The sequence below is a fragment of the Macrosteles quadrilineatus genome, unplaced genomic scaffold, assembly GCF_028750875.1.
Source record: "Macrosteles quadrilineatus isolate MER2022 unplaced genomic scaffold, UCM_ALF_1.0 Scaffold_5__1_contigs__length_97177068, whole genome shotgun sequence".
Taxonomy (NCBI): domain Eukaryota; kingdom Metazoa; phylum Arthropoda; class Insecta; order Hemiptera; family Cicadellidae; genus Macrosteles; species Macrosteles quadrilineatus.
In genome coordinates this window covers 35,972,298-35,994,018 of record NW_026542598.1, presented here as the reverse complement: position 1 = coordinate 35,994,018, position 21,721 = coordinate 35,972,298, and the positions used below count along the sequence as shown (strand labels likewise).

The following is a 21,721-nucleotide window of genomic DNA, read 5'->3' as shown; positions in this document are numbered from 1 at the left end:
TGCTGTGACGAAAACTTGCTGTTATGGATCGTCCATCCCTAGACTAAAAATACTTTTGTGAATACTTTAAAAATTGGCTTTGCCGTTGGAAATACAAAATCAAAATAATAAAACTGGAAGCCCAATGTGTATTTGGATCCAGGATCAATTTTGCTCAGGATCGGACCAGTAGCCTCTAGATTTTAAGACAAGAACTTTGACAATTAAACTGACCACGAATTGAACCACTGAGTTTAGTTTTTGTGAAATGAAGTATTACCCCACCAGCACACTTAAATACAAATAATCAATAGTATATCATATCATACATGTATACAAAAACGTGCTACTTTAATTGTGCATCAGAATTTTGACTGAAAACTTGCGCATGTGTTGTGTTGTGTCTAACCTGCATTGGCGTCTGTCTGTCATCTTGAAAGCTACCAAAACTCTGTCCATGTCGGTGTAATAAGGAAAATTGCTCGAAATAATGAATTTATGTTGTAAAATATTTATTCATTTTGTTGATTGATTATTGATTGGCGTTAAGACTCTCAACAGTTCATTGATATTAGATCTATAAGTTTATAGCCCGAAAATGACGTGGGGATTTGTTACTTGTGGTCCTAATGAAGCTCTTGTCGTCTCTGGTAAGTTTACTGTCATTTTGTTGGGGGGAGTGGTTTGTTTATATTTCTTAATATTACTGGATTCAAGAAAAGTATGTTAAGCTTACAATATACTTTTTATTCAAACTCTTGGTTAAAGATTTCAAGAACTCACATTTCGAAATTGAATATCTTCAGCCATGCCAAAGGATAGACTAACGTGTGTTTTATTTATGCTTCAGCTCAGTTATGGAACTGCAACTGAGTGGCCCAGCAATATTTATAGATTAAGTTAGGCCTACTAAGTTAAGTTTAGGCTTACTTAGTCCACTAGAAAAAATGAGAGAACCGTATCATATTTTTTTTAAGTTTGAATGAAGGATAGGTCTAGCCCTAATTCATATTGCGGGAACATATTATTAACTTAATCAAAATAGGCTATCTGGTTAGCTGAGTAAAATATAGGCCTAACTTATTCGATTGTTTAGTAAGTTAATAAGTAAGTTAGATTGCCGGTTCAATCCTGAGACAGCGTCTATGATATAATATTTAATAAGTTAATTCAGTGTCTTATTAATGGTTCGAAACTGGACCTTCATCATTTGGCTTTTGATAAATAATCCTTGCTAGTTAGGTACTAGCTGATCTTCGCCAGTAACTTAACAAAGCTGTCATCTAATTTATCATACACTCATCGCTCATCTTTGCCTTAAAATATGCACCCTTTTGTGTCATTTCTGTAAAAAAACTCTCTCTAGGCTATTATTTAACTTATTTCTCTCTTCATCTAATGTAGGCCTATATATCCACTGGCCAAATCAAAGCAAACCAAAAAGTGTTTGGTAGAAAAAGAGCAAACTACTCACTCAGGTGAGGCCATACTACTCACTGACAGAGTACTTTGAGGAGGAATGAAAAGGGCCAATATTTTTTACTACCACGGCACAGGGACGCTTCCAGTGGGGAAAAACAAAAACAAATCCATGCCATAGGCCTAAAGCCTCATTTGCGGAAATGTTAAAAATTACCCTATCAACTTAACTATTGAATTGTAGCTAGGTACATTTTTCACAAATATAATATTAAAATGTTACAACCCTCCCCCCCCCTTCCCAAACCAAAAGGATGCTGGAGCACCTTACAAATTTAACCTAACATTTTTTCTAGGATGCTGCTACAACAAGCCTTTGCTGGTGCCAGGAGGACGAGCCTTTGTATGGCCTACCATACAATGTGTTCAAAGGTAAGGAATTATTTATTCTAGCCTATATCTTGTATTAGGCAAAAAGAAAGCTGACATTAATTTTTTAATGAGTCAAAATCTTGCTTTGATGTACCTAAACTTACACATTGTTAATGAGAAATAAGAACAGAGTAAAGAGAATTAAAGTTCAGCTGAGTTGAACCTCCTTTTTACCATCTGAAATTAAACAGAAGGGAACTTTGTGTACTAGAAGTGCCAACTGGTAGGCCGATTCGGTAATCTTAAAACCCGTTGGTTGCATTTAGGGTTTTTAAGTGTATCTACTTTGAAAATGGCCTTAATCCTATAGCAGTCTTAAAATTTTGGGTTTGGTGAGCGGTGTTAACACTTCGGCCCAGTAAAATTTCGGCAAAACTCAAATTTGTTAGCCTGCCATAAATACCTCATAAGGGTGTTGTCAGGCACCTTCAACGGCCTTTTAGTAAAAAAGCTTTTAAACCATCATCGCCACTTTCTAATTTTTCAATTAATAAATTGGTGATATGCACCAGCTATTACAACAACTCTTCATGATGCACTGATGTAGATATAGTGTAGAGGGCAAAAGACGGTGCTCACAGTGAAAAGGGGTTGGCTGATGCTGCGTGAACTGCTTGGAATGGAAACGGCACGCCAACATTGTTGGGAGCTGTGCTCAAATCAACTTGAGCTTAGCTCCCAACATTGTTGGGATAAAATGTTTAAAGGAAACGGGGCATAAGATTGATTATTGAGCATGCCCCAGGTACTTTATAAAAGTATACCTATTTGTTTACAAAATTGCACTAAATTTTTATTCCTCGGTTGAACGTAGCAGCTTTTTTCCAGACAAAAACTTAATTTAATTGTTTCCAGAATTTCCCTCAACACCATGACGCTACAGGTGGACTCTCCGACAGTGTACACAAGTCAAGGCGTTCCGATCTCAGTCACTGGCATAGCACAGGTAAATACAACCAATGAAGTGTTGATTTCTACTTTCTACCCTATACAGAGTATAAAAATAGAAACGTCTAAGTTTTGGGTGGAAATACGCGTTTTGGGTCCCCCTGAGCCAAAAGTGGTTTTCCAAGTGATGTCTGTGTGTGTGTTTGGATGTGTGCAGAGCTACACATGTGGTACAATTTTGGTGAAATTTTATATGTGGTAGGCCTACTAATCTATTGTCAGGGTGTTTTTTTTTCACAAAAAGGCTTGAAAGTTTTTTAATTAAATTTATTATGTTGTGGTGCTTTTAACTCTTAACAAAATGGTACAACACTTTGATGGTTTAAAAACTAAGTATGAGGGCAAATGACTTAAGTATGAAATTTTCAAAACAATAGGCCTACTACTGTAATATTTTACATGTTGGAGTTTTATTTATGATTTTACCTTCTAAAGTACAAGTGTTATTTTGTCTCAATAACTAAGAAGTTATTTGGTTCACAAGATAATGTTCCATCTGTGACGTGAAATTGTTTTATTTATCATATCATCACATTTTCAAGGTGAAGATTCAGGGACAAAATGAAGAGATGCTGATGGCAGCTTGTGAACAGTTTCTGGGAAAGTCAGATCAGGAAATTCAGCACATTGCGTTGGCAACACTGGAGGGGCATCAGCGAGCAATAATGGGCAGTATGACTGTTGAGGTTGGTAGCAATGCTATCATAGCAGTATCTTTTACCTGACATATTGATATAGATTATAGACGTAACTGTGTTTTGAAATATTCATAGAGGCAGTTCCCCTGTAGTTTTTAAAATTCTAGAAGAAAATATACCTTTTCTCTATTATGTGAAATGCTTGATATATTCAGTTCCATTTGGATAGGAGGATGGACTGGCAGTACAGTACAGATTCTGTTTAGGTGATTATTCTATTTACCATTGAGTTATTGATTAATGCTATCTAGAACAAAATATTGACATAGATAACAAGACTCGTGGTTTGATCTGTTTCCCTTAGAAAAAATGTAACAAAATAATAATAATAATGTCTTTATTGCTGTCAGACAATTTTACACTGTATAGCTAAATGCCAATTTTGTGAGTCTTTGGCTCATTCGGTAGCGCTATGGACTTTGGGTCCAAGGCAGCGATGTCACGGGTTCGTATTCTGCTACTCGCCACTACTTTTCATCAGTACACTTCACCCTTGTACGGCTCACTCCTTGCTTTGCTGGATACGTTCCACTCACAGGCCCTTAGGCTATGTGGACGGGCAAATGCAAGGTTCAAAGGGGCCACCATGCTAAAAAAAATAAGCACTTAAGCTTGGCAACATTTCTTATTGATAAATCTAAAAATGACAAAGTTACAATATATTACAAGATGGTTACATTTTTTCTTTTATAGGAGATCTATAGAGACCGTAAGAAGTTCAGCAAGCAGGTGTTTGAGGTTGCGTCGTCCGATCTGGTCAACATGGGTATCACTGTGGTGTCGTACACGCTCAAAGACATCAGAGATGAAGAGGTTAGTGCTGTTATAGTAGCCTATCTGATTCTGTATTGTTCAATATATTTGTTGTCGTTAGATTACTAAATTAAAACTTTGTAAAAATCCATGGGCAAATTAATAAGAACAGTGGTTACTATTGCCATTGCCTACTATTTTGTTTATAATAAAATACAAAAATTACTTTCCCTCCTTTTGAAAACCTACCCAAAACCTTACGGAATGTTAAAAATTGTGTTTGTGAGTATCCTGTTTAGCAAAGAAAAATAATTTGTGTCCACCCAATTCAAAACCCCTCCCAAAATCAATTTAACTTCTTTAGCGTGCAATTGGTGATGGTATTTTAATGTTGAAACCCTAAAGAATAAATTTTGTTTTAATCAGTAACATTGCTACAAACAAATTTTACCCAAATCACACTGTCCTTTCTTTAATATGTCGGAGCATGTATAGTTAGTTGCACCCTAATCTCTGATTGTAGTTCAGCGATAAAACCTAGTGATATCTGTACAAAACCGCATGCTGAAATAATTATTTCTGTATTTTAAATAATTGTACAATTTGATTATCATCACAATTTTTGTTTTTTATTGTATTATAAATTGTATGTCTTAATAACACGATATACTTACACTTACACTGTATTCACATAATTGAAAGAAGCGTGATGGTCTAGAGGTATATCACAAGGTCCCTGAGGTCTCGGGTTAAAATCCTGCCAATCACCAATGGATTTTATCAATGTAATAATGCTGTGGTTGTCTAAGCTAAGCCTTAAGTAATGTGAAGAGTTGATCTGGACTAAAACCTGCACCTAAAGATGTGAAGGATCGGGCATAAAAAAGAAGAAAATACATAAAGCTACATATAACTATGTACCTAAGAGTCACCTATTGCTTTAGAAGATGATTTCAGCTATACGATCAACAGACTTGCACAACGGAAGTGAAGCATCTCTGTTTACAGAACAGCACCAGACACGTGTAGCCATTGCGATTTTCGCTCTGTTATCCATTGTAGCAACGCTTCTGAAATCTTATTTAAAATTGAGTGCTCACTTTTAGAACAGCGCAATTAAGTAAGACATCGTACCCGTTGGCAGACAGACTCAATCTCATGTCAGGGTGTCTACCAACCGGGAAATCCGGGAAAACCGGGAATTGTACTTAATTTTTTACTGGCCATGAAATGTACAGGAATTGTCCTTAAATGCCAGACTATGTCCTTAAATTTTTAATGGGCCATAATTTTATTGATCACTAGTTGGTTAGGAGCACATAAAAGGTTTATCAGATGTTTGTTTACATTTTCATAATTTATTACTAGAGTAATTATGCAATAAAAATCCCATTAGCAATCTCAAACCCATTAATATTTTATCACGACAATCAAGTGTCAAGTCAAGTACTTCCAAGAACTATTGACTCAGCAGCTAGCTCATAAAAGTTGTATCACTTTTATTCCTTTACAACTTCTTTTTTATTACTAGGGTAATTATTAGTAGATCCCAAACCTATATTTTATCATGAAAATAATAGCTTTATAATGGCTGTTAAATTTCACTTCTTACTTGTACTTTGGCTTGAAGATTCAATTTGCGGCCATTGCCTAGTGCCATAAAACTGTTTATGGTTTCATATTAAACATGTAAATAATCTACAGTCTTATTTTGTAAGTTAACCCCTTTTTTATGGATATTTTATCTTTCAATTGACAAAACCACAAGCATTGTTGTTTGCATTAATGTTTTATCACTATGTAGGCCTGCTTGGTTTCAAATTATGTCATTGCATTTTCTGTATCTTTGTCTTATATTGTTGGCTATTCAGGTTTCAATGTTTTTTGTTTCCCATATATTTATTTATTTGAGTTGTATGCTTTAAGCATTCTAAATCTTATGAACTAGAATGATGATAGTGACTTTGCTGCTATATTAACCTCATTGTTGTAACGCACTAGACCCTTAACCTAACCTAACCAGGTTCGGCCCATGGCTGCCCAACCGTCATAAGCAGTCACAAAGTTCCGGAGGTGATTAAACAACACAGAAATTGCAAAATACCATTTAATCTCAGTCAAAATATATATACAAGTACAATTACAACAAGATTTCAAATAAAATGTTTAAGATTTAAATCAGAACCTAACTTAGGCACTAGGGGCAAATTTAGAATGAAAGGCCGAATAAGTAAGTTTAGAGACAAAGATTAACCAATTGTGCCCACTAGGCCGGTCAAGAAAACTGAAATAAATTCTAACTAGGCTAGGCCGAGTATCAAAATTATTACACTAAGTTTAAATCACAAAGGAACTGCTGACACATTAAAGAATTAATTGAAAGGTGTTAAAAAAGACATTGGATATTTGTGACAATTGAGGCTGGACCGAGGATGTCCCACACACTATTTAACAGTTTGACGAGTAGAACGGAACGTATCAAAATGGAGTTGAAATTTGTTAATTTGGCTAGTAACTGAGTCTGTAATAGGCCAGAGTAATAATGGAACAACACCACCTGGCATAACTGTAGGATGGTCACAGTAGGTAGGCTTCCACCGATGACAACCTGCGATGTGGCGCAGCATGGATCACCAATAGGATAGACAGCCCAAACTCCGGCAGCAGAGTCCAAACTCCGGCAGCGCTGTCCAAACTCCGGCAGCACTGTCCAAACTCCGGCAGCAGTAGCTTCTTACATGGTCAGCAGGATGTGTGTGTGTGTGTGGTCCTCGGTCCTCTCTTCATGGCCTCGTCACAGGTCTCAAATCAGGCTGGTGTCAGTCATAGCCGGGAGCCCTTTCAACATAATTCACATCCAATAATATCTTGTAAAACACAGGCCTACTTCAATTACAGGTTAAGGTAGCACCCTTGATTGAAAATCTGTACTAGGCCTAGGCCATAGTTTGACTCTTGAAGAATATGAACTTCTACTAGTTAGGCTAGTTTTGAACAAAATTCAGTCTTACTGGTAACAAGGCTTAGATAGTGTGAAGCCCTAGCCTACATCGTAAAACTAACATAAAACAGTACCACTTGCAGTCGTTACCCAAAAATTACTTTTACAACAAAATGACCCTACATATATAAGATAATACACTTAAACAAAGAAATTACACTTGAACAAAGAATCTACACTTGGACAAAGAATAGGCCTAGCCTATAATAAATTTCACATTTCTCTAAACCTAGGTTCGATTCAGGTGAGAGACCGTACAGTCCCAAGTCTCAGATCCAAGGACCTAAATAAATCGCTGAAAGTTTACTTGACTTAGAACAAAGTAATTACTCACCATAAAATACTTAAACAAACTTACCACAACTGAAAATAAAACTTTAACATTGTGGCCACACGTGGTAATCCTGCCAGTGTGTGGAGCAACAGAAAAAACTAACTCAATTGATTAATTAACGATAAAATCACTTACCCAACATAATCAATATTTACGAAGACATGTTTGTAGCTCGCCCCTTTGATGAACTTGAAGACAACATAGTGTCCGAAGACGACATGGTAACTTAAATTCAACTTCCAACGAGAAAAGGGGAAAAAGATGTCGAGCAGTAGACGTAACCCAAGAAGAAGACTGGCTGTAGCCGACAACCCAAACGGCCCCACAAAACCGGAAATTGACGAGAAAACTGGAACGTTGGAACGTTTGAGAACCTTCTAGAAGCTCAACGGCCTGCGAATGAAACAAGCGGACACTTCCGCCTAAAAAAAAAAACTTATATGTAATAGAAGACCTGAGCCGTCAACTCGCACGGCTCATTGTTTGTTACTCAGTTTATATAGGCCCTCCTAAATAAATTTGGTCTAGGCCTGGGTATTTTGATTCTTGAAAGAGCTGTAAAATATATTAAGAAAATGTAATTGAGCCTAAGATAAACAACTAATGATTGCTATGTGTCGATATTAACTTTGCAAATGAAAATACAATAATCTTACTCTGTGCTTATTGCTTATTGGTAGCCGCTTACCATACCTTGATTTTGTACTAAGAACTGAGTAACAATATGCATTAAAGATTTTTTTTCAAAAGTAGTCGAGAACCTTGTGCCAGGGTGAATCATGCCAAATTAATCCGCCTGGATCGGATAAGCTATGTTATGAAGTTTACGTGACCGATGGAGATATTTGTCGCTATCACAGGAGACAATGACCACGTTTCTCTGTTACACTATAAAAGCTTTAGCCTACTAAAGTATGGGTAGGCCTATGTTTGTTTACTTTCAATAAATTTCTATTTTGAAATTTTTAACTCTTATCTATTATTATTTACTTTTCTCTCTGAACTACAGTGAATAACAAGATTAATACAGTTTGACAAATCAGGAAAATTATTTGGTAGGCCTAATGACACCGACAAAGGTTACGGCAAAGTGTCCTTAAATGTACGGGAATTGTCCATGAATTTTTTATCCAGAATGTAGTAGACACCCTGCATGTACTCAAACCACAATTTGTGGTCCAATAGTAGTGCTCTGTTACTGCTATTGTGATCGCCGTCTACAACAGGTGTAAGACCTCAAGTTACCTGTGTCTTACACATACCCTAAGAACATGTAGTTATGTGGCTGCTAAAGCCTCTTATGTAGTCTAGTTTAAATTTAGACCGTAAAACAAACAATACATATTGTACCGCTTTTAGTAAAGAGTGCTCTCCTGCACATAAGATTTACTGGCTTGAGGTATTTAGTCTCTTAGGTTTTCAAAATAGGTGGACCCACAAAATAAAGTGTGCCCCTAAACACCTTGGACAGTCAAAAATCATTTTTGATTAGCAGAATTTGAACCCACGACCTCAAGGACAGAAGTCCCACACTTTATAACAACTAGGAAGCGCCTCTTTTGCAGCTCCATAAGACCATGTCTTGCATAAACTTTAACTAGTTTCAGTCTGTTTTGTGTTGAAACAATACTTTTACAAATTTAAACACTTTATTTGGTAACTTTTGGAACCTGGAGTTTCTGAGGTAAAGTTGTCATGTAACCGCAGTTGGTGAAGCATGAATACTCAAATAAATATTTGCATGCAAAGTGTTAAGAAATTCAACTTAAAGTTCAGCTTTTACGGTTTAAAGCATTTGTGCATTAATATAGTTGATAGCTTAGATTGCATCTTACAATTCACAAGTATCCCGCGCATATTTCTTTTTGGTTTGTTCCTCCACACAAACTTAAATTCCTATAGTTTAATGCACAATTTTCTTTTAGACTCAGTAGGCAAGTATAATGTAGAAAACGTCCATGCCCTTTTTACCATTTTATTTTCATCTCACATGATTTGTATTAAAAAAATCATAAGTCTAATGGTTTTGTTGGTTGATTTTGTTTTATGTTTTCTCGCTGCGGGCAGGGAGCGAAGGTATGTTTTCAATTCTGGGACATTGTGGCTGTGGTTTAGGTTTATACTTGCCTGCTCGTTTTTTTTCCACATAGTTTTGTTTTTTTGGTGATTGGTTTTTCTTATTCTTATTAACCATCTTTTATTTCTGTCTAAGATTGCACAAAGTCATTAAAGCTAGGCAAACTTGGATATTATGTCATATACTAGAAAATGGAGCTTATGCCAGTCAAAGTCATATCATTCCTTTAATGGACATTATTTATTTGTTCTTAATAATGTTCATTTCCAACTTAATCACTTAGACTTTAGAACTAATTTCACCTTTATGTTGTGTATAAAACACCTATTTTTGGTTTGCTACTAACAGTTTTAAGCTTAACCACTAATTAAACATAGGCACTTACAGATTTTATCCGTCAGCTTTTATTTAGGTTCATTGTACTTTGAGATTAATGCAACTATTTAGAACAATATTGATACAAATGTCTGCTTGTCAGTTAATTCTATTATGAAAGAGCAAATTACATTTGTAAAATGGACCGTAAAGAAAAAGAGATTCACAGTTGAATAGTTCCACCGAACAATGTTTCAAGTGACAAAAAGTGAATAGTTTCAGAAAACATAAAAACATTTTAGCCGCGTAATGCCAGTTTTCTGCGCATTCAGTGCTGCCAACCTATCTATTTTTAAAAACAAAATATCCCACGCAGTAGAGAGTCTCATTTGCATTGTTGTTATTAAAAAATCTCAATTATTATGTTGTTTCATTCAACAGTAAACATTGAAGCTGTCAAACAACCGAACATGAAATCCACATATAAATCAGCTTTAGTCTGTACAAAATGAATGTTTACTTGCAGTATCCAAGGTCAACAGTCAAACCAAATAAATAGCCTTGGTTCTGTGAATCGTATTTAATTTGGTCTGAATCAGCTAGGCAAGATAAAATACAACACACAATCTTACTGGGATATATCTTACTGTGTGTGTGTTCAATTGTACATAGCTGACATGTTCTTAAATATCCGTCTCTTGGTTTGATCATACATAAAACATACCCTTAATAGAGTTGTCATCCTCATGGAACAGCTGAAGCTAATTTTATTGTTAGTTCTGTACGTAGCACTATATAGGTCGTGTTTTGTTTACAAATTGTTTCTTGTTATTTCAGTCATTTAAAACCTCATTTAACCAAATAAAACGATCTTATTATAAACAATACCGTGTCTCCTTGTTATAACTAAACCGTAAAGCACAAATCATGAAATAGTCCTAAAATAATGGAAACAAAATTCCAACTACACTAGCTATCAGTGTCGACGTACATGAACTAGACACGAAAAACTCGCTTAAAAATTTACAATGGGATGAGAAGTCTAATGGTTTGATAGACTGCCAAGCAAAAATGTGCTGTTTGCTGTTTGTTTTGCATGGAATAATGAGCTAACTTATTTTCCTTTCCCTTTAAATTGTTATAGACCCCTTGGGAAATCCTCTGTCCACTTCTTAAATTTTATATTACGGCCAAACTTTTACAACCATCATGTGAAAGAAAGCTATGGCTACACATTACAGAGTAAATCATCCGTGTTTCTATTTTTGATCTTTCAGTTTTGCATACTTTCGTAACCGATGGGGGATGTGGTTTACAGTTTTCCCTTTTAGTTTGCCATGATTAATAAGTTCCAGTAAAAATAGTATATTTCATCACTAGGACTCTTTTTGACCCGAGGTCAAGTTTTACGATCGAGGCAAAGCCGAGGTCAGAAAATGAGCGAGGGGTAAAAAGTCACTTTTTGCCCTTGTGGTGAACTATATTTTTTTTGTCATAAAAAACTAAGCTAGAAAACAAAATATTTTTTTTTGTGTAAAGATAACCTCTCAAAACGACTTCCAACTTGTTTTCAATTCTGCTAATGCAAATAAGCAGCTATTTATTAATAAATGATTAAGTGATTCAATGATTTCGTCGATTACTATTGTACATTATAGGATCGATATGTCGATTGATCAACAACAATAGGCTGAAACCTTCCTTAATGAATCAACCGATAAATAATTGCGATCCATACTATTGTCACAATCGAAATTTACAACTGTTTACAACAGCTGGTTTTTACTCCCTAATCCAAATTCCACATGTGGACATGTGATTCATGGTTTTATTAGCATAATTTGAATGTTATTTTGTTACTTAAATTGTATACAATGATTATTCAATTGGTTATTTTTCATTTAAATTTGGTTATTCCTGCAACCCCACTTTTTTGGAAAGTCTGTGGTGTTTACTTTTGACCGAAATTGAGTTTGTGCGCCACCGAGGTGCATGTCGGAATTAACGTGTTAAGTGTACAGATAGAATGAGGTTGAGATACAGTTGATTTTAGAAATTTATTTCTCTTTATCTTAGTTTTATATCAAGCTTCAAATGTAGGTTTTTAATGGTTTATTTCACATTAATGGAGGTTAATGAATTCATTAAACATTTTTGTAGTTTGTCAACATTTTTGCATACAAATTTTATTCAGAGTATTTTAATGGACAGTTTTAAGGGGTTACAAATAAATCATATCAAGTGTAGAGTGAATTTAAAAAAAAATTTTAAGTGTTGTGTGTTTTCCAGGGATATCTGAAGAGTCTGGGGATGGCGCGTACTGCTGAGGTCAAACGAGACGCAAGGATCGGGGAGGCGGAGGCTCGAAAGGATGCTCAGATCAAGGAAGCCATGGCAGAGGAGGAGAGGATGGCTGCCAGGTAAACATTGCTTCTACCAAGGTTATGTTTACCCATTGACATACCTAATTTGCACTGCCTTAAAACTTACAAAAGCAAATGTGACTTCCTTATTCATTATTACTTTGTCTTAAATTATTATCTTCCTCCTCACAAAGATTGGAAGACAACCCGAAATTATATATACCGGTATTTTTCACTCAATCGGTAACAAGACAGTTGCGTCATTTTGACACAAAACATAACCTCAAAACTCTTCGTTTACTACCTTTTCCTAAAACAAGTTAGGCCAATAAAGAAACTAGTATTTTCTCTTTTTTTGTCCTAGGACGCTAGGCCCTAACCCACGATCATTTTTCACATGACTTCAGGCTAGTCCTAAGGCTTGCGGCATTACCACTTAGATAAAATTTATTTGTTATTGGTGGGATTTGAACCCGAGACCTGAGGGACCGAAGTACCATGCTCTACCACTAGATCAGCTTTCTCCCCACTTGACTAGTGCTGTGATCCCTAAAAAGTAATGTTGAACTAGCAATATCCTAACGGGACAGTTTCCTCAAGGAATGTCAGAGTGCATTAAAGGCGGGACAGAAATGTTCTCTCTGAGTATGCCAGTGGGTTAAGCTTGGTTTTTCAGTCGTTATACTTCTGTTTTTGTCAGTCTCTTCAGTGAGTTGATACAGAACAATTATTGATGGATTCCAATTGCATTTGTGTTAAACCTAGCATTTCACATAAGGTAAAGGACGCAGCCTTGAAGTAAATTATACCTTGTAGCTTTATCCTTAAAGCTCTCCTCTCCCCCCACCAAATTACTATACCCCTCTGGTCACATTTTGGTGAAAAACTATACTTTATTATGTTTTGCAGATTCTTGAACGATACTGAAATAGCAAAGGCACAGCGAGATTTTGAAATCAAGAAAGCAGCGTATGACGTAGAAGTTCAAACAAAGGTAAAACTTTTCTTTAAATTTATTTTTTTGTAATTAATAAAAAAACCATTGGAAGATATTGTGAAGAGTGCAATCATTTGTTTAAAAATGTAAAACCTAATGAAGTTATTTATTCAGCCTATTAATATTAGCCTATTTGTCTTTTTCAGTAAACAGTTATACTTGATAACAATTCTCTTATAGGAATCATCAAATAAGACTTACTAGTGTACCGGTTGCTCGAATTCGAGCAATTGCTAAGTATTACAGGCTTTATTTTAAAACGAATAACAGTCATAATTTCTTATGACTTTAAAACATTCAACTCAAAGATTATGGAAATACTCAAGATGTAGCCTACATAGCAGATCGATATAATCAACATTTCTTGAAAATATCTTACCATTTTTCAAAAGCTGATCTTGTTTTTTAGTGTTTTCTACAAATAGCCTTACTCATAGCCACTGTAATATTTACGCCAACCCAAATTCAAATTGTTCAACCAAGTCAGTAAATGTTTGTAGCAAACTGTTAAATTAGCAAACATATTGACTGTTTACAATCAAAATATGTTCTTCTTCTTCTTCTCACTTTTAATTTCTGACAACAGCTGGAGTTTCATAACAATTTTTGTTTGCCTTGTTAATCTTATGGAGAAATACAAAACTTTAAAGGGCCCCAGGGCCTCACTCTCTAATTATTTTCCTATAAAGAAAGTTTCCTGCACATCTTCACGTTACGCTCTTTCCAATGACACCAAAACATGTCAATCGGTTCAGTAGTTTCGGAGGAGTAATTGTCACAAAAACCTGCTTGCGTATTAAATAAGTAATTCTGGATTGCTTTTTATATTGCAGAAAGCTGAGGCAGAAATGGCGTACGAACTGCAAGCAGCAAAAACAAAACAGAGAATCAAGGAAGAACAGATGCAGATCAAGGTTAGTCGTTTGTTTGAATACCTTTGTTAAAATTGCTTTTTCTTAAAGACTTGACACTTCATTTTACAAAAATACATCATTAGCCTACACCATCCTCAGAATGCTATGTAGGGAGTGCTTAAGCTGGGTTTTCCTAGGCGTGGAAGCGAGTCTGAACTCTTGGTTTCGGTAATTTGATGAAACTGTATTCCTAGAAGCGGAGCAGACCGCCACTGGAAGAGTGGAATATCCCTTCTCCGCACTCCGGTGTAGGGCCTAAAAAACCCCATAGATAAATTTTTCTCTTCCAGGGTTTACAGGTAAGCTTGCTACTATGGTTTGTATTCTAGTTTCAATGTTTACTATTAACATTGCGCAGGTGGTAGAGAGGACACAGGAGATTGCTGTGCAGGACCAGGAGATACAGAGGAAGGAGAAGGAGCTGGAGGCGATGGTCCGTCGACCTGCGGAAGCAGAAAAGTTCAGGTAAGACAAACTGGATTACGTGCCTCTTGTTTGCCTTCTACTATAGATCTGAATATAATGATAATATTTGTTGAACATGGTAGCTCAGTAGTGTTTGGATGATAAGCGAGACTGTAATGTCTTATACTGCATCTGCAGTGATCACTGCTTTGGTTGTATAAGTTATTTCCCAACCCGAAAAGAAACTTTACTCTAGACCAGAGGGTCTATGATGATGGGTAGTTGAGTTTGCGATATACTTTTTAGAATTAAAAAAATTGAAAGTGTCTTTCAAGAACTAAATAGTTTGTTTAAAGGAAAACTTGGCTTTAGATTTGTTGATTATTGTTAACGAGAAAGGAAGAATACACAACTAACTCACCTGAATAAAGAGCCCCAGGGGGTTAACAGAACACATAACTACACATTAAACTGGTATGTGTTCTATTAAAACCCTCTGGGACTCTTTATTCAAGTGAGTTAGTTAGTTGTGTATCCTTCCTTTCTCCTAAACAATAATTCAAGAACTAATTAGTTATTTTTAGTCTTGTGTCCATTACTCTAGGTGGTACAATAATACTTAAACTAACTTTGACACTTAAAAAAACAATCACCATTATTTATAGCCATGTAGGCCATTTCATGCATTAATATTGCAACTTTGTGCCATACCGCTTCTGTCCACAATCATTGAATATGAAGCTACGATAGTTCTAGTGACTTAAGTCTTGCATAGGAACCTTTTCTGATCCTGACACTTATTGTAATTGTAAAGTAGATTTTGTTGTTTTTATAATAATATAAACTTTTCTATGCACTATTTCTGTCTTATCATAATTTGGACTCAATTTTAGAGATATCTAGAGTAAAAAAATGGTAGATTCAAATTTAACCGTCCTCTATTGTCCTCAGGCTGGAGAAGATGGCTGAGGCCAACAGACTCAGGGTGGTGATGGAGGCAGAGGCCGAAGCCGAGTCTCTGAGACTACGAGGAGAGGCCGAGGCATTTGCAGTGCAGGCCAAGGCCAAGGCAGAGGCCGAGCAGATGTCCAAGAAGGCCGAGGCATTCAAGGAGTACAGAGAGGCTGCTATGGTGGAAATGCTGTTGGAGACACTGCCTAAGGTGAGGTCTATAAATTTATAATCTTCAAAGATTATTTTCACCTGACATTTGATTGGTTCATTTGAATTATAATGTCAATTTTTGGTGAAGATAAGTATATTGGTAAGTATATTAAGTTGGTCAGTCTCGTTTCAGTCACTATCTTGTATAGACATGTACAAAGTGTTCACCTCCCCTTTATACATACTCATATTATTTTCTTTCAGGAATTTTTGTTTTTTATTTTGACTACCCTTCCTTCTCTGTGTATTTTTTTTTTATTTTCAAGCTTTGGCAGGGTTTGTTGACTATGTTTGATGTACTTTTTCACCTGATAAGATCCAGATCCTGAAACTTTGTAAACACTTTTTTACCAATTTTTGTTTTTTTCCGCAGATGGCAGCAGAGGTGGCTGCGCCGCTGTCCCAAGCCAAGAAGATCACGATGGTGTCGGCCGGCAACGGTGAGGTTGGCGCTGCCAAGCTCACCGGAGAAGTTCTACAGATCGTCACCAAAGTGCCGGAGATGGTCAAAAACATGACCGGGGTCGACATTATGAAGGTTCACTTAGCCAACTTTAAGTAGGGTCATCTTCACTTCATTCATCAACTGCACGGATCGTCTGCATACCATCTCATAGCCGTAGAGTAGTTTTGACTGTTGCAAATATAAAATGATTTTAAATTAGTTAGGTACCCGTATCTTTGTTCTATCCCCAATGTAAGCGGTTTTTTAATTGATAAGAGTTTTTTAAACTATTACTGCTTGGTTTTATAATTTTTTTCCTTTTTTGAATAAGTAATTTGATTTAAAATGGGTTTGCTTTCTTTAACGTTCATATTGAAGCCAAAATATTTGAAAAAGCTATCATAATTTGCTATTATTCATGCTTAACTTAATTTCTGATAACCATTCAAAATAAATTCCTTAATTTTGTTTATGATCAGGCCTTCATTTTATAAGTATTTTATATTTGTAACAAGTGGCATAGTCATATACTAGATACTTTATTATGTTTTATGTCAAAGTACAATTTAGCTAGTAAACATACTTTAGGTCGCCTTATCAAAATAGGATATTAAGTTGTGTCTGTATGTTGTTTTCTTTTAAGTTTTCTTCTTCCTTTTACCTTTTAGCTGTTCAATATATTCAGTTTTTATAAGTTTTTTATAGTTGATTGGCTATTTTTTTTTATCTTTACATTTTGTATTTTAATAGCAAATCCTGATCAAAAAAGATAATTTTAACTAAATGCGATTGGAACTAAGTTATATTTTTACAACAAAAACTTTATATAACTTTAGAACTAGAATATTGCAAGAACTTTTGTTCTCTTTACATTATTAGTTAAACACAGTTGTTTTAAATTATTTTAAAATTTAAAAACAACTGTTTTAAGTTTGATGGATTTTCAAATCCTCAGAACTAATTCTGATCTTAACTTTGGTTTCTGACCTTGTTTTCCTTTTATTTTGAACTCCTATTTATACATATATTATTTGTGTGTTTGTGTTGTTATAGTTTAGATATTGTATAGATTGAACTTGTAGAAGCCCAGTATCAAAAATCATGTGCCAAAATAACTTGTATTTAGTTTAGATTTAAGTTTGCTTTAGAATAAGTTAATCCCCACGACCATTATTATTTTGTCTACAACAGTCAATATATAGGCATTCAGAGACATTTGATTTTAGGCTTTTAAAACTCCATGCAAACTATCGTGGATATATCTCATCATGTTTATTTCCTATAATTGTTTTATACACAATGTTTATCTTGTTTGTTTTACTATAAATCATAAATGAAATTGTAAAGAGTATTATTCGTAAATCTATTTGTGTAGTAAATAAGGTGACGAGGAACAGTACAAATAAATATCCTACAAATATCTACAATAAAAAAAGATTTATTGAACAAAATTTCTTTTTTATCACCAAACCTTTAAAAAAACTATGCTGATCTTTAGTAGTTGGGCAATGGTGTTAGTTAAACCTGAGGTATGTATCTTTTTTTGTAGATAACAAATTTGTAAAAAATTCAGAAAAGTTTAATAACCCATCTTTTTTATGCATTTAAATAACAAAAGTTGTTACCTAACAATAGATGTTATCAGAGGTGATTATGAAATTGTTGTACTCTTTTATTTAAAATACTAATTACCAAGCTAGAATATTTATAATGTCTAGGTCAAAAAGATTGACAGGAATGTAGATTTGTTTAAACCACATGTATGTATTTTTTAGCATGAGCGTAAGAACTGTGTTGATAGAATACTTTTCAGGGGTAAAATAATCTTTTTACTTGTGAAATATTGTGAGGTTTAAATCTGTAAAAATCTGTGAACCTCATTGCTCAATTCTCATTTCCCCAATCCTAATCCATATTAAAAACCCAACCCTTTAATCGTGTAGAATTTAGTTTGAAAGAGGTTTGGCTTTTTTCCGTCTTTTTTATTAGTAAAAAGACTAGTGTTGCATGTAAAAGGGTTTAAAATGGTCACTGAATGTCTGAGACATTTTAAAACAGTTCTCAATATATCAGATTAGTCTATTTATAGCATATTAATCATCCATAGAGGCCCAATTAAATAACCTTTTTTTTATAATTATTTTGCTTTATCGTTAGAACTGTGCAGTATTTTTTCAGTTTTTTATGCAAACATTTAATAATTTACATTGCACTTCATTCATAAATCATCATCAAACATAACATGTCATATTTCATCTCCAAATATTTTAAACATAACCTTAGTCACAGAAAACATACTACTATAACCCAGAATGCCAACCGCATGGTAAAAAGCATTAAGTACTTTGAGAGAGCTTTGCCTGTCAATTCGTAGGCAGCGCCACCAGCGTTGCTATGCACTCAGCATAGCAACGCTGGTGGCGCTGCATATGAATTGACAGGCAAAGCTCTCTCAAAGTACTTAATGCTTTTTACCATGCGGTTGGCATTCTGGGTTATAGTAGTATGTTTTCTGTGCCTTAGTTTACGTTGGGGAGGCGTAATTCCTATCTTCGTAATGTTAATGTAAGGAACATTTTCTCAAAAAATATTTAACAGAGCTGACATTTTTACTTAACATCAGTCACACCTTAGTATATGTGCTGAGTTTTTATTTATGTCTTACACATTTTTTTTTTTTCAAATAATAAATTTAAACATTTTTTAATAATTTATATTATAATATTGATTTAAACAGTACATAGGATGTTTAAAAAAACTAAGTTAATGTGCACATTTGACCTACAGACTGTGTAAAAATTTCAAGCTGATATGTAAAATACTTTTGGAGAAAAGGTTCCTTTTGTGGCAAAAATTAGGATTTTCGGAAAACAAGTATAAACCTAACTGTAGCAAATGCATTACAGTACTTACTTTTAATACATTCCGCTCATATGGGCAGGGGTTTCTTTATGAATTTTTTATTCAATGAAATGAATTGCAAACCTATATATATTGTATGTCAATGGACTCAGAAAGACTTATAATTTCATAATATGCAATAAAAAAATATTGCAAAAATTTTTTTTACCGTACGCCTCCCTTTTTTTATATAAGGTTTTACTAGCTGACAAATACACTGTTAGCTGTATTATTTGTCAGCCAATGAAAGCTAATACATTTGGAAGGAAAGTTTTTTTATCTAAAAAAAACTTCAAATAGCCTAGTAGAACTTTCACTGAAACAGAAAAAAATTAAATGCCATTTCAGCTGAGTTATGCTGCCATTTTTTGTGAGTTGTATAGTTAATATTTTGTTCATTTAAGTTACAGTTTGCTCTCTATAATCCGACACACTTGGCTATCGTATTTGTGTTCTGATTGGACTGGATATTGATCAATATCAATATAAAATGTCCGTTTCCTTGCAATATCCTGTGACAGGATAATAGGAAGCTGCAAGCGTACCAACATTATATACTCTAAATACACGTCACTTAACAATATTCAGACCTATAATCCATTGCTGTATGCAAATGTTGATAAACTAAATTAAATTATGTGTTTTTTTTAAGAAATCAGAAATCTTTAGTTGTGCCTATAACTAATAAGTTACCCACTAGTATTCAAAGAGTATATAAAGGAAGGCATTATCATTAACTTTTATGAGCTTATAGGTATTTTTGTCAGTAAACGGATACAGTAAATGCTCAAACTGAATAATTTGAATCTTTAATAGTCAAAGTAAAAAGTTGACTCTGTCCTTGGAGGCTAGTGGCCATCTTTGAGGATTTCAAACAGCTGCTGAAGAGTTAATTATCATCCAAAAATAGCTTTTAAACACCAAAGTTATTATAATTTAAATATCTAGGATACTGTGGGATTAGAAATTTTCTTTTGGATTGAATTTTTTCCAAGGGAGTCCATGGAAGCCAACGGTCATCTTGGATTTGTCTGCCTTTAGAGCAATGTTAGTTTCAAACAGCCGCTGAAGAGTTAGTTATTTACCATATCAAAATATTATTTTCAAATACCAAATGGTTTGTAATTAGCCTCACACATAAGCCCCCACAAAGATTTAAGCTTCTAGCCCCACAGTGCACTGTGAAATAAGAAATTTTCTTTGTAGTTTTTTAGTTGTTTTACAAGTTAGAACGTCTAGGCTCCAATAAAGACTCTATAACCTTGTAGTTTAGTTTTGTATTAATGTCAGTAATACACCTTGTTACATTATCGGTCCCGTTAGTGTCGGATTGTTGAGAGTGAACTGTACTTTTCATTTAGTGTTTCTTAAATCATAATCAGCTGAAACAATCTTGTAATCATTTTTTACATTGAAATTATAACTCACATCAAACATGGAGGTAGTACACAGTTGCGGTGTGTGTTGCAGTCGGTGCACGTCGTGTAGACGCGAGCGTAGACCCGAGGACGAGTGACTAGTGCTGCCCTCGACCAGCCGATCTCTCGACATCGCGAGTGATTACGACTCAAACTGAACTGCCAGCCCAGGTCTGTACTGTTGGTCTTCCTTGCCTTTAGAATGTGTGAATTTAAAATTCCTGCCAAAACGAGTGCGAGTTGTTTTTTTAATGTAGCCTCAAAACTGTGACTTTACGTTTAAATTGGAAACGATACAGAGTGTTTTGCCAGATTTTGTGTTTTCAAGTGGCATAGTACAGGCATACATCCATTGGAGTTTTAAAAGGGTTTTTACCTACGACTGTTTTTTAAAGTAGCCGTTTCAGTACAGTTCTTAGAATTGAAAAGTATCTCATATCAGCATTGTTTACTTTCATAACAGCATAGTTTTACCCATAACAACACGGGTAACGGACCAATAAGGTTCAAGGATTGAGAGAGAAGAAGTTAAATTGTAATGATTGAAACTTCAACTAATCAGCTGTTCAGGCCAATTTAATTGTTGAGTGGTGCAATTAGTGTTTGGTACAATGTTTTGTTGTACAGTCCAACCTCAGTATAACGAATCTGAAGGGACCGAACTGAATATTCGTTATATCAAGGATTTTGTTAAAACGAGGTTCGTTATATAGAGGTTAGGTTTGCAGGAATTTCGCTAAGTCGAGGTTCAGAACCAGCGTCGGTCAATATAGGTCGGGATTTGACCTCATTAAAATACAATTAAAGTAGCATAGGCTACAATACTTTACAGTACAGTGTTTACATTGTACAGTAGAACCTAAATCATCCGGCATAATAAAGGTGAGGGATCTTGAATATTGCGCAATCATGACAATGGCATTGACCTTGGTACAGGTTAAAAAACGGAAGTTTAAAATCACAGCTTGTTCTAACCCTCCTAAAACCTAGCCAAACCCTGTATTGCGTAGTCATAAACCACGTAAAGAACAAAACAATAGGCCTACAGTAGAGTTTAGTAAGCTACTGCTCGCGATAGGCCGGTAGGCTACTTACATTACAGTACTGATTTATCACAACAGAGGAATGTCAATAATAATCATTAACTATAGCATTGGT

General features: G+C 34.9%; 1 protein-coding gene across 2 annotated transcripts; it reads left to right on the top strand.

The window, feature by feature from the left end:
- The first annotated feature begins 414 nt into the window (after positions 1 to 414).
- On the top strand, positions 415 to 20,796 carry LOC128994143 (flotillin-1). Of its 2 annotated transcripts, XM_054418454.1 has the most exons (12): positions 415 to 629; positions 1,755 to 1,830; positions 2,686 to 2,776; positions 3,321 to 3,464; positions 4,170 to 4,289; positions 12,246 to 12,376; positions 13,229 to 13,313; positions 14,150 to 14,230; positions 14,589 to 14,695; positions 15,587 to 15,797; positions 16,173 to 16,337; positions 20,616 to 20,796. In XM_054418454.1, exons 1-12 carry the CDS (start codon positions 578 to 580, stop codon positions 20,631 to 20,633), a joined length of 1,281 nt encoding a protein of 426 aa, XP_054274429.1. In that variant the 5' UTR covers positions 415 to 577; the 3' UTR covers positions 20,634 to 20,796. The 2 variants fall into 2 exon arrangements, with proteins under 2 accessions (XP_054274429.1, XP_054274428.1); XM_054418453.1 differs by lacking the exon at positions 20,616 to 20,796 and having other exon boundaries at positions 16,173 to 16,523.
- Positions 20,797 to 21,721: the final 925 nt, after the last annotated feature.